This window comes from Medicago sativa, chromosome 6 (genome assembly GCF_051527215.1).
Source record: "Medicago sativa cultivar Bolivia chromosome 6, Bolivia_mono, whole genome shotgun sequence".
NCBI classification, from domain to species: domain Eukaryota; kingdom Viridiplantae; phylum Streptophyta; class Magnoliopsida; order Fabales; family Fabaceae; genus Medicago; species Medicago sativa.
The window spans coordinates 89,615,869-89,629,295 of NC_140754.1; the positions used below are offsets into that span (position 1 = coordinate 89,615,869).

Consider the following 13,427-nt stretch of genomic DNA (forward strand, 5'->3'; position numbering starts at 1 on the left):
AATCTTTTTTATATAGCTATAACAAAACAAACTATTTATTTTTTGATTTAAATCACGATAAGCAAAAGCAAAATATGTTATGATTTTTTTATAAAATATCTAAAAAATACTAATCTCTAAATTATTCATTGTCAAAATCAATTTTATTTTAATCCGTAACAAACATACCCTTATTTTTCAGTCATATCTTAGTTTTCGAGTGGTTTTGCTTTTTAGGCTGTGTTTGGTAACACAAAAAAGCTAGCTTATAGCTTGTTGGACTAGCTTATAAGCTTGTTGAATGAAAACGTGATGTGTTTGGTAACAAGTTTTTCTCACAAGCTTATAGCTTTTTTTGAGAAGCTATTTCAAGTAGCTTTTTAGCTTATAGCTGATAGCTTTTTACATTTTCTTCCAATAATAACCTTATTATTTTATTTTTATTACTTTTTTACCCTTATATAAACAAAGAATATATTGATTATCAATATGTTGATTATCAATACATTAAATCATAAGATTCTCTTTTTTAGATACTACGTTGATATTATAATTTTTTTTCTTTTAACTTATTTACCGATTCAAATAAAAAGAAGAAAAAATTCATAAAAAAATAAAAAAGATATAAAAATGAAGTCAGATAAGATTTGTTAAAGAAATATATCAATTAAATTCATAAATCACAGTTATCATTTTAAAGATAAAAAATACTTTGAAGTAAATTAATTATTTAAGATAAATATATCAGTTAAAAATATTTATAAATGTAATTTATAAAAAAATTAAACATACATGTACTTTTATGTCATTTTATACAAATAACTCATCTCAAAAGCTAATTTTACCAAACACTTTAATTTCAAACAACTAGTTTTTCAGCTATAAGCTTTCAGCTATCAGTCATCAGCTATAAGCTAGCTTTTCAGCTATCAGCTAGCTTATCAGTTATCAGCTAGCTTATAGCTTAATTTTACCAAACAGAGCCTTAGTTGCTACTCTTAAAAAAAATCTAATAAGATCTGTTTTTGTTTTATTTTTCTTACCAAATATTAAAAAAATTTCAAAAAGATTTATTTTATTTGGTTTACTTTAACTAAGGCATTCATTCTCTTTATTTATCTGTTGAATAATAATAATTAACAAAGCATTGTTGTATTCTCTATTTATTTTTTATAGTGTTGTGCTACTAATGGTTTCTATGAGTTTTGTAGCAATGAAAGATAGAGTGTGAGTGAATAATCTGAAGAGATAAATATCATTCAGTATGAGAACTATTTGTTATCTCGTAAGATCATACATTTGGGTGAACTCAATATCAAATGAGAGATGTTTGGGTGACTATTGCAAGTAGTATTGCGTGGGAGAAGAAGAGCAGACAATGTTCAACATTAATTACAACTCAGTACTCAACAATATTCTAGACGAATTTTTGAGGTTCAATCAACTTTCTTTTGAAAAAATTGAAGTTCAGTGAGATAATCTTGTTGAGAAAGCAGATGAGTGCGAAAAGAAGGTGATTGAGATTGAGATCATGGTGCAAGAAGAACATATGAAGAACATGAGTAGTGGCGTGGAAGAAAAGCCATGAGTGATGTGTGTAGATCTGTACTTGATGGTGGAGACTCATTCTACTGTATTCATCAACCTACGACTTACCCAAGCAAAAAAAAAAAAAAATTACCTCAAACTCATCAACAAATCAAATAAAATGTACCACTATTTCTTCCCATAACACCCAAACCTACCCATTTCTTAAACTCCATAGAATCTCACCATCATCATACAAACTAACAACCACTTCTACATACACAAATTGAGGCATTTTATTGTTAACTAGAGCCTTTTTCAAGCCACCTTTGATGCTTATAATATCCTATTCTAAAACCACATTGAGCTTTCATGCATATCCCTTTATTTTGGTAACTAACCACAATATAAGCTGATTTAAACCTTCAGAATTATTTTTATATTGTTTACACTCTTTGAATTTACATAGAAGAATTAAAATATTCCTTAGATTTGAAATTAAGTTTGGGGTTACTTTTGGAATTATCAAAATTCTCAGTTAGGGGGAGGGGTACAAGAGAGCCACAAGACATCATCAAGATAAGTCTCTTAAAAAAATGAAGGAATTGGACTACAAAATTTCAAAATTAGGTTCCTCTATAAAAATTAGAAAGTTCTCTTTCTATACATTTTGAATTTATTTGAAATGCACATGTGCTTGGTAATTGTGGAATGATAAATAGATCAAAAATTAAGAATACCTAACTCCAAATTTAAAAACTACTTTCCTAAATATATCCACCCCTTACCTAAGTCATTCTATAACCTGTAATGTCCTCAAAAAACGTGTGTGTTGTATATACTTTGATTAATGTTTAGAACGTCTTCAAGTTGTATGTTCAAGTAGCATGTGCATGTTGACCGAATGATCAACCTGATTCAATTTTAAGTAGATTAAGTAGGTAGAAAAATGTTGTGTTTTAGCTAGCATCTACGTGATGAATTCTTTGGACCTACTGTCATAAAGTCGAAAGAACCGAAATCTTTTAAATGCTAGTTGTTTCATTGCCAAATTAGATGAAAACTTTTGGTATTTTTTTTGTCTAGTCTAGTGGCTAGATTCACACACATATGGAGATGTGGCGAATCCGGGGTTCGAACCCCGGCCCATGCACAAATTATCTTTGATAGTTACCAACTGCGCTACACTTATGAGACTGATGTTTTTATTATTCAGTGATTTGTTAACTTATTAAAAAAACATAATACTATAAATAGTCATATAAAACTTTATAACTTTTAATACTTTTATCAATAAACGCAAAACGATCTTAAAGCTAGTTGAATCATACCAAATTAAACTTTTAAAATAAGTTGACAAACAAACATGAATTTAAACCTTTTAATTTTATGAGTTAAATTGGTTTTTGATCGTTATAAATATATCATATTTCGTTTTTACTTCTTCGAATTGTTTTTTATGATATATTTATAAGAATCTAAAACTCAACTAACTCTAATTTTCTTGTAAAAAAAAAAAAACTCCAATTTTATTTATGCATAGTAGCGTTCAAAGAGTATTTCATACGCGTACATCTGTCCGTTTTTTTTTTATTGTGACAATGTGTATAAATTTCAAACATTTTTTAATAAAATTTTGATTAAAATTATTTTGATTTTAATTAAAATCACAATATAGACATTTTTAACTTTTAAATTATCCCTTGAAAAAACTTTGAAGTTGTAAGTTGTAACAAACCAAAGTTTTTTTTTTTTTGACAATAGTTGTAACAAACCAAACTGTAACTTTTTTGGTGGTGTCCGGGGTTCGAACCTCGGACTTTGCATAAATTATGCATTGTCCTTATCAATTGAGCTAAGCTCATGGGGGGACAAACCAAATTGTAACTAACAATATAGTAACAAGTATCATATAAATTTGTATTTTTTTTTTAAATGACACCAACAATATTGAGAAGTTTGTTTAAGAATAAGATAGGAATACCAACAATATAGAGAAGTTTGTTTAAGAATAAGATAGGAATAATAAAAAAAATCATAATCTCTATTTCTATATTATTTTGATTACATTATTTTGATTTAGGATGTAAGACTATGTGCAATGGGAGTGTTTAACCTGACAGTCAACAAGGAAAACCACTGCAATGGCATGTTGAAGCTGTGTTGAATGAACTGCTGGATGAGAGAGAGGATTAACGGATTCAACACCAATTAATCTGCCACAGAATGCCACGTGGCGGCGTGCAATTGGACCGCACAGGAGCGTGCAGCACACGCGCAGACAGCAGCGTGTGAGCTGCAGACCAGAAGAGAGAGGGATTGCTTTTTGGATAAGCCTTCAGACGTGTCACGCTCTGATTGGTCACGCAGATTTTATGATTTTAATTTTTTAAATCAATTATTTTGGTGAAAAATAATTATAAAAAAAAAATACCAAAATTCATGATTTTTTTTCCTCTATAAATAGAGACTTGGTTCATTTGATTTGGACACAGAAAAAAAAAACCAAGTTTTTCACTATCTTCATCTCATTATTATCTTTCTATTAGCAAACTAAGTGAAGTTTTAATCTTCTTTTTTGTGAAATGGATCCCAATAATAACCCTTTCAACAGCCAAAATTATTCTAATTTCCCATTTAACTACGAAAATCTCAACAATCATCCAAATCCAAATCTATTTTTCAACCAACGTCCTCAAAACATACCTCAAAACATACCTAATTTTGGTTTTACACCAAATTTCAACCAGTCATCCTCTGTTCCAAACTTTCATGGATATTATGGATCGATGATGAGATATCCATCTCAAACACCCCCGTTTCATGGTTATATGCCAATGGAGAATGAAAATTTTCCCAGTGGTAGTGCATCTCAATATCCTGAATTTTCAACACAAATAACTCCTGGTGGCATGGCAGTTGCTGATGAAGGCACTGAAGATTCAACTCCTAAGAGCAAGAAAAGTAAGGAACCAGCATGGAACACTCAACAAAATTTGGTGCTAATTAGTGCATGGATTAAATATGGAACAAGCAGTGTTGTTGGGAGAAACCAGAGAGGAGAAACATATTGGGGTAAAATTACTGAGTATTGTAATGAGTATTGCTCATTTGATTCTCCCCGTGATCTAGTTGCATGTCGAAACCGTTTTAATTACATGAACAAAGTAATAAATAAATGGGTTGGTGCTTATGATGCCGCTAAGCGTTTGCAAGGAAGCGGTTGGTCGGAAGATGATGTGGAGGCAAAAGCCCAGGAATTATATGCATGTGGGAAGAATGTTCAGTTTACTTTAAAGGAAGAATGGCGCGCTCTCCGTGATCAACCACGTTATGTTAGTCAAGTAGGAGGAAATGTTGGCTCAAGAAGTAGTGGATCTAAGAGATCTCACGAGGACTCTGTAGGATCTAGTGCTCGTCCAATGGGTAGGGAGGCAGCTAAAAAAAAAGGAAAAAAGCAAAGCAAGGACGCTGCCTTGGAGGAGGAGAAAAATGAGTGGGTTAAATTCAAAGAAATGAAGGTGCAAGAGATTGAACACTTGAAAGAGTACACTGCAGAAATGAAAGAGTACACTGCAGTGCAACAAGAGAAAAATAGATTGAAGAAAATGAAATTGTACATAAAGTTAAGTTCCCAAGAGCATCTCAATGACAGGAAAAAAGAAATGTTGGAAAACTTGGAGCGTGAGCTGTATGGAAATTAATTTCACTGTAATATTTGTTTGTATTCGGTCAAAATTGTCAGTGTTGTCTAGTCCCCAATGTTTACTTTAAATAATTGTCAGTGTTGTCTAGTCCCCAATGTTTACTTTAAATAATTGTTAGTGTTCTCTAGTCCCCAATGTTTACTTTAAATAATTGTCAGTGTTGTCTAGTCCCCAATGTTTACTTTAAATAATTATGCATACTATGCATACGTGACTTTAATTTCACAGAGCCCATGGTATTCATCACTATTTGCTTTACACATACTATGCATACTTGAATTTAATTTCACAGCCCATGGTATTCCAAACTACTTGTTTTACACATACTATGCATCACAACCCATGGTATTCCTCAGTAGTTGCTTTACACATACTATGCATAACAACAGGAGAGCTGTAGGAAGGACATCGAACGTGCTTTTGGAGTGCTTCAAGCTCGATTTAAAATCATCCGTGAACCAGCTCGCTTGTGGGACATAGCTGATTTGGGTATCATCATGAGGTCATGCATCATATTACATAATATGATTATTGAGGATGAACGAGATACATATGCTCAACGTTGGACTGATTTTGAGCAATCTGAGGGAAGTGGATCTAGTACACCGCAACCATACTCAACCGAGGTGTTACCCACTTTTGCAAATCATGTGCGTGCTAGATCCGAGTTGCGTGATCCAAATGTTCATCACGAATTGCAAGCAGATCTAGTGAAGCACATATGGACAAAGTTTGGAATGTTTCGTGATTGAAGATGATTTGTATCGTACTAAATAAATTGCTTGTGTGTTGTGTGCTTTTTTTTTTCTTGCATTTTAAGTTATTTGTGTGTTGCGTGCTTAGTTTGTTGTATTGCATTTTAAGTTAAGAAAATAAAAATAAATTATTTAAATAAATTTTGTTTTTACAAAAAAAAATGTTAAGTGTTTCTTTATTTTAATTTAATTATAATTGATAATTGTAATTTTATGTAATTATAAAAACAAAAATATAAAATTAAATAAGAATAAGAAATAAAAGGTGGTGGGGTAGAGTGTTGAATGAAAAAAAAACCATTGGAGATGTTAAAGTTGAATGAGTGTTGAATTAAGAGAGAGAAGATGACGTGGAGTGTTGGAAATTGAAAAAGTGGGTGTTAAAGGGTGGTGACCATTGTAAATGGTCTAACAAACCATACTTATCTTTTTCAATATTTTTTTAACAATATACTTTTTTACGAGTGTAATAAACTTGTCATAATCTCTATTCCTATATTGTAATTTCAGATCGTAACTAACAATACTTTTTTAAGGGGGTAACAAACCATATTCATCTTTTTCCATAACATTAACAAAATAACAAATATATTAACTTTAAAAAAAAAATTAATACAAATTTTATCTTTTTTAAACGACATCACCAAAATATACACAAATTTGTTTAAGGGTAACTTAGGAATAATAAAAAAAACATGCCACAACCCTTATTCCTATAAATAGTATAAGTATCTATATAAATATAGATTCTATTTATCCCTTCCTTTCTTCTTCATCAGCATATCATAGTTTTGAGAAAACTCCAAAGCCATATCATCGCTCGCACCCTTTTTCTTCTTCTCTGTAATCTCTCTCTCTAACCTACCTTCTAATTTCATTCCTTATTTTTAATTTAATTTAATTTATTTATCTAATTATTGAAACATTTTTTATTTTTATTTTGAAGCTTTCAAGGTTCAATTCAACAATCGAGAATTCATCAAGTTGAAGGCTTTCTGCACTTCTGATCGCGTTTTTCACAAATTCATTCATCTGGGTCATCGTGATTGCTCGGAATTGTTGATTTAGGGTTACGGTTCAAAAAGCCCCAATTTGAAGTTTTGTACTATTTGTTCAATTTCGATATCAATTTATTGTTTTTAGCTTTGTAATTTTATTCCCTTTTGTTATTATCGTAAAAAGTTCATAGCTTTGGAAGGTATCATCGCAATTATTGTAAAATCAAAAACAATTATCATCATCGTCACATTGTTACAGTGTTTGTAATTTTTTTTGTTACTTTTAGTATTTTATTTTGTTTTTATTTGAATTTATTGGAAAAAAAGTGAAAAAAAGTAATTGATAATTCTTATTGCAAATTTGCAACCCTATCATTGAAAAAAAAATTATAATAATTAGAAAAAAAAAAAGAAAAAAAATTGTATTAATTTTGTTGATGGGGATCCCTGGAATGGGAAATCAGAGTAATGGAAAACAATGGTTAGGGATAACTGAGCCAATTTCATTGGCTGGACCAACTGAGGAAGATGTGACAAAGACTCATGAACTTGAAAAGGTTATTGTTTTTTGTTATTGTGAATTTTTATGTATTTTAGAGCTTTTGTAAGCTTTGAAGCACAAACACCAAACACGACGCTAACACATTGACAATAGTAGTAATTTAAGAAAATGACATAATATAATGTAATCGCATGTGTTAGTGTCGTGTCATGTGTTGGACACTGAACACGCCTTCGATAAGAAGTGTCAGTGCTACAAAGTTTGTAAGTGTTATTTTGTGCTGACTTCGGATTCTGTGTGTTCAGTACTTGCAAGGTGCTGGATTGTATGAGAGTCAGCAGGAGGCAGTTGGTAGGGAGGAAGTGCTTGGCAGACTGGACCAGGTTGACCTTGTTTAGTTGTTGATGCAATTTCATTTTATTCTATCTTAGAAATAGGGAGTAGGATTAGCTGCAGTGATAAACCGATATAGTTTCTAGGGTCAGAAAATTGGAGTTGTTAAATGAAGATATTACAATTCACATTCTGAGTTTTATTGTTTTGTTAAATCGTGTTGTTAATTGTGGATCATGGAAAATAGATGGTTGTTCAATTCTGCTACGCAATAGTGCTACATTCGTACGACAACATTTTGTTCTAAATAAAAGCGCATCACGGAACAAAAGCAATTTGTTCAAATTTCGCTGCGCTTCAGGCTTGCAGCACTTAAACGCATCTATAGCTGCTATTTAACAACACTGATATGAACTATCCAATCTTCATTGAACATCTCCGATATACTGATTGTAGTGATTATATAATTTTTGACTGCGACATATACATATTCAAAATATATTGCAACGAATTCGTTTGTTTTGATTGTGCTCTTATAATGTGAATCAGATTGTGAAGATTTGGGTGAAAACCATTAGCAGGGCGAAGGGATTCAATGAACAACTGGTGCAGGAAGCAAATGCCAAGATTTTCACTTTTGGCTCCTATCGGCTAGGGGTACGGAGCTATTCTTATCTTCCAAATCTTTCTCGTTTGTGTACAGACACTCTGTTGAAAGGCATATATTTGACGAATCACTATGAAACTAGGAACTAAATCTGAGATTATTAGATATTTCATGTCATCCTATATACATTTCGTAATATCCATTTTTATTGTTTTCCTTACAAAATTTTTCACTCGGAATCTTGCAGGTGCATGGTCCTGGAGCGGATATAGATACCCTTTGTGTAGGACCTAGACATGCAACCAGAGATGTATGATAATGTTGCTTTTTATGATGAAAATATCGTTTTTTTTTTCAGATTTTATCTCTTTTTAACTGTTATTGTCATTTACATTGGGTTTAGGAGGATTTCTTTGGTGAGCTACAGAAGATGCTATCTGAGATGGAGGAAGTAACTGAATTGCACCCTGTGCCTGATGCTCATGTCCCTGTGATGAAATTCAAGTTTAATGGAGTTTCTGTTGATCTCCTGTATGCAAGATTGGCATTGTGGGTTATTCCCGAAGTAAGTTTTCTATGCAAAAATATTAATACTTTTGGGCAGAATTCTTGTTCTTTTGTTTCTGTCAATTTCCTTTCTTTGTATCTGCTTCCGAAGAGTTGTGTGGACAAGAATTTGTATGCTTAATTTTTTGGAGATGATTTTGAGTTTTTTATACTGAAATATTTTTTAGTACTTTATTTTCTCAAAGTTAAAAAATAGAAGCTTTTTGATAAAATATGTGTTTTGTTCTGGCTTTATAGTGTAAATTGTATATTACTTCAAATTTACCATTTAGTAATAATGATTTTTCATGTGCAGGACTTAGATATATCACAGGAATCAATATTACAAAATGTAGATGAACAGACCGTTCTCAGTCTCAACGGATGTAGAGTAACTGATCAAGTCTTGCGTTTAGTTCCAAATATTCAGGTGATGGTTATGAAATTTACTCGCGTAGAATTTATGTTAAGATTTTGTGTGGCATTCTTATGAATAATTGTTTTCTGTTTCTTCAATGCAGAATTTTCGCACAACATTAAGATTCATGAGGTTTTGGGCAAAGCGTCGTGGTGTTTATTCAAATGTATGCCAATGATATTGATATAATCATGCATGATGGCGTATTTTCTATTCCAAAATTGTTCATTATTATTATTTGATTGATTCTGATTTTCCTAAAGCATCTTTTTGCCATATTATTCACAGGTTGCTGGTTTTCTGGGTGGTATAAATCTGGCATTGCTTGTTGGTCGAATATGCCAGCTTTATCCTAACGCACTTCCTAATATGTTGGTGTCTCGATTCTTTAGAGTATATACTCAGTGGCGATGGCCAAATCCAGTCATGCTTTGTGCTATTGAAGAAGGATCTCTTGGACTATCGGTTTGGGATCCTAGAAGAAATCCCAGAGATAGATATCATCTAATGCCTATAATTACTCCTGCTTATCCTTGCATGAACTCTACTTACAATGTGACAACAAGTACACTGCGTATTATGTCAGATGAGTTCAAGAGGGGAACTGAAATATGCGAGGTATGATATGATATGTTGGTCTTAAAAATGTGTTCTTTTGGATAATCATAAAAATATTGTCAATTAATTTATGTAGGAAGCAGTAACATTAATAAATGGATTTACAAGTGAAAAATGTTTTAAAATGTTTTCGTAAAAGGATTGATCAGCAATTTCTTGTTAGATGATTTATTTTATTGATCTGATAGTTTGGCCATGATTTTTATTCATTATAAATTTGATAATTTTATATTTTGTTCTTATTTCCACCTAGTGAGATAAGGTTTGGTTGCTGTTGTTTTTGTTGACTATTTTGTTCTTATTGTGATATTTGGGTTGCTTAAATTTGATGTTTGTGGTATTTGTAGGCTATGGAGGCTAGCAAAGCTGATTGGGATACTCTTTTTGAGCCGTACCCATTTTTTGAAGCTTACAAGAATTACCTACAAATAGACATTACAGCAGAGAATCCGGACGACCTTAGACAATGGAAAGGTTGGGTTGAGTCTCGTCTCCGCCAGTTGACATTGAAGGTATAACACTGCAAATTTCATCATTTGTTATGATATATCAACTTATAGTTTTGCTATGTCATTTGTTTTTACTTAAAAATTTCATATTTTGATTAGTAATGTATCTTACGACTCGTAAGAAATTTGATTCACGATTTGAAAAATAGGTCTTCTAATTCCTTGTTTGAATCTTGTAGATTGAGAAGTACACTTATGGTATGCTTCAGTGTCATCCGTATCCTGGCGAATTTTCAGACAAATCTAGATCCTTCCACCAGTGTTACTTTATGGGTCTGCAGCGTAAGCAAGGAGTTCCAGTAAGCGAAGGTGAACAGTTTGATATAAGGCAAACCGTAGAAGAATTCAAGCATAATGTAAACGCGTACACTGCATGGAAACCTGGAATGGACATCCGCGTCTCTCATGTGAAACGTCGTAACATACCAAGCTTCATATTTCCTGGCGGCGTTCGACCTTCCGTTCCGTCTAAAGTAAACGGTGAGAATAGACGAAGTTCAAAATCAAGGGTTGCTGGTCAAAGTCAATCTGAAAAGTCTCAAGGAAGTAAAGCGGGTGTACTTGGAGCCGATGATGAAAGGAAGAGAAAGCGATTGGAGGATAATAATAACTCAAGGGTTTCAAAGTCCTCTGCATCTGTATCCCCTCCCAATAGGAATGTTCCTGAAGATAGAAATCCTTTTAGTGCTACTAGTTCTTGTTCTATGAAATTTGATGACTCTGAAGTCAATAGCATGGGTGATCAAAAGATCGAGAAACCCTGTCTGAAATCGGTTGGTGAGATTCCTTCTGGTGTAAGTGTAACCAATGGATCAGCGCCGGATAACAAACAACTTGATGCTCCTGATACATCTAACACTAAAGAAGAAGAACGAATAGCCATCGAGCATATCATGTCTGGTCCGTATGAAGCGCATCAAGCTTTGACAGAAGAACCTGATGAGCTTCAACGAGATATGGGGTATAGAAATCAAGTCAATGATAATGGTGGAAGTGTGAAAAGCAACAACTTTGACTCTTCAAATCCAAATCTTGCGGTAGTGGAAGATCAAGTTATTTCTAAGGAGACAGTATGTTCAACTCATTCATTATCTAATGGAGGCTTGGAGGAGCTTGAGGTTAATCTCTTATTATGGCTTATATTTGGAAGATTTTCACTGTCAAATTCTTCAATAAAATGTTATGCGGCTTTTGTAAATAGTTATATATATGATGAGGTTATCTTGAATTCATATTGTTTCAATGAGGGTATTATTTGCATTTATTTTGTCACTTAGGTTCTGTTTGGATAAAACACTTACTTAGGCACTTATAGTATAAGCACATATCAAATAAGCGCTTGTGTATAAGCTATTTTTTTTTATAATAAAAGATAAACTAAGGCAGACTGTTTTTATATAAACTGTGTTCATTAGTTATCCTGAAGAGTATGGAAATAAGTTGAAAAGAACTTATGAACATTTCACAAGTTGTTTCCATAAGCTCTCTCAGACAAGTGCTTATGCCAGTAAATAAGACAATCCAATCAATCCCTTAATCCAAGACACACAAACAACTGCATTTCATTACTGTTTGTTTTCTAAGAGAACCTTCACATTTAGAGCGATGATCCATTTCTTTTTACTTATTTTGTTCCTTAACAATTGTTTTATTTCAGTTGCATTATGTGAAAATTACAAGTTGTTTAGTAGTGTAATAGTGTTGAGAAATTGAAAGCAGTTCTAACTATTTTCCTTTTTTCTTTTGGAATGAAAAGCCTGCTGAGCTGACAGCACCATTGTTTTGTGGGATTCCTGCTCCTGTACCACAGAAGAAGCCTCTTATCAGGTATGGACAATATTCATTGTTAACATTGTCATAGTGGACCAATTGATTTTTGGTCTGCAATGTACTAATTTTTAATAACCATTTGGTATATTATAACAGAATCTATATGAGTTTAATGGACATGCACCGATTCATCCAATCATATATGACTATAGTGCTGCTTTGTTATATTACTTCCTAAGATATCTCAACAAATCGATGACCATGTACAACTTTTTGCAGTTAATACCTCAAATAGCCCTTGTAATTTCGGCAAGGTTTGAAAATAGCCCTCAATAAGAAAAACACAAATATTTGGGTGAAGTCTGAAAAAGCCTTTGTAAAAGGTTAAAATATTAAGAATCCAAATTTAAGGGGTGGAATCTGTGGTTTTATTTGTATTTTATTTTCACAGAAGCTATTTTCAGACCTCGCTCAAATTACAGAGGCTATTTGAGGTATTAACCCCAAAAAGTTTTAAAGTCATCGATTTGTTGAGATATTTTATCAGTGCAGGTTGATTAAATTCTTTATATATCAATGGTTATTAGAAGTTGCTCCATTATGGATAGCAATTCATTCAGTTCACACTATACTCTCCTTTAATGTTGTTATTTAGGTTAATCTTGGCTAAATTTAGTTGGTTGACTCCTTATTTTCAGGTTGAACTTCACATCCTTAGGGAAAGCAGTGGAAAAAAGCACTTAGAGACTTCAAAGCTTAAGCTGCAACTTGAAGATGTATTGTAAAATATTGTAACTCCTTTTATCTATGTAACAATTTTGGTGAAGGAAATAATCCTGTCCTAAAAAGCCATCAACTTTTATCGAACTTTTATCGAGTACATGAGAATATATATGGTTCACCGGCTAAATAAAATTAGATTTTGATGATTTATGTGACTCTTCGTGTCTTCTATTGCCAAACATGTTTTAATCTTTTTTTTTTTTTTTTTAGCTCAAAGTTATGATTAGCCTCTTGAATTTTATATGTTGCGTTAGGGATGTTCTAATCCGAACTAACCTAATAGAAAACCGCAAGTCGAATCAACTCAAACTGAAAATCGTAAAAAATTGTGTTTGGTTTGGATGCGTTCACAAAAAACTGCGTTTGGGTTACATT

The 13,427-nt window shown here is 32.3% G+C and overlaps 2 protein-coding genes across 3 annotated transcripts; both read left to right on the forward strand.

The window, feature by feature from the left end:
• Positions 1-3,946: 3,946 nt before the first annotated feature.
• Positions 3,947-5,391, forward strand: LOC146918056 (uncharacterized). The gene has a single exon (XM_085717361.1). It carries the CDS (start codon positions 4,092-4,094, stop codon positions 5,208-5,210), a length of 1,119 nt encoding a protein of 372 aa, XP_085573487.1. The 5' UTR covers positions 3,947-4,091; the 3' UTR covers positions 5,211-5,391.
• A 1,332-nt stretch (positions 5,392-6,723) lies between these two features.
• Positions 6,724-13,198, forward strand: LOC146918057 (nuclear poly(A) polymerase 1-like). Of its 2 annotated transcripts, none has more exons than XM_085719732.1 (13): positions 6,724-6,811; positions 6,915-7,679; positions 7,719-7,851; positions 8,351-8,458; positions 8,656-8,718; positions 8,812-8,973; positions 9,271-9,384; positions 9,476-9,538; positions 9,661-9,990; positions 10,338-10,502; positions 10,679-11,617; positions 12,256-12,326; positions 12,968-13,198. In XM_085719732.1, the coding sequence occupies exons 6-13, from the start codon at positions 8,839-8,841 to the stop codon at positions 13,011-13,013; spliced, it is 1,863 nt and encodes a 620-aa protein (XP_085575858.1). In that variant the 5' UTR covers positions 6,724-6,811; positions 6,915-7,679; positions 7,719-7,851; positions 8,351-8,458; positions 8,656-8,718; positions 8,812-8,838; the 3' UTR covers positions 13,014-13,198. The 2 variants fall into 2 exon arrangements, with proteins under 2 accessions (XP_085575858.1, XP_085575857.1); XM_085719731.1 differs by having other exon boundaries at positions 6,915-7,523; positions 7,774-7,851.
• Positions 13,199-13,427: the final 229 nt, after the last annotated feature.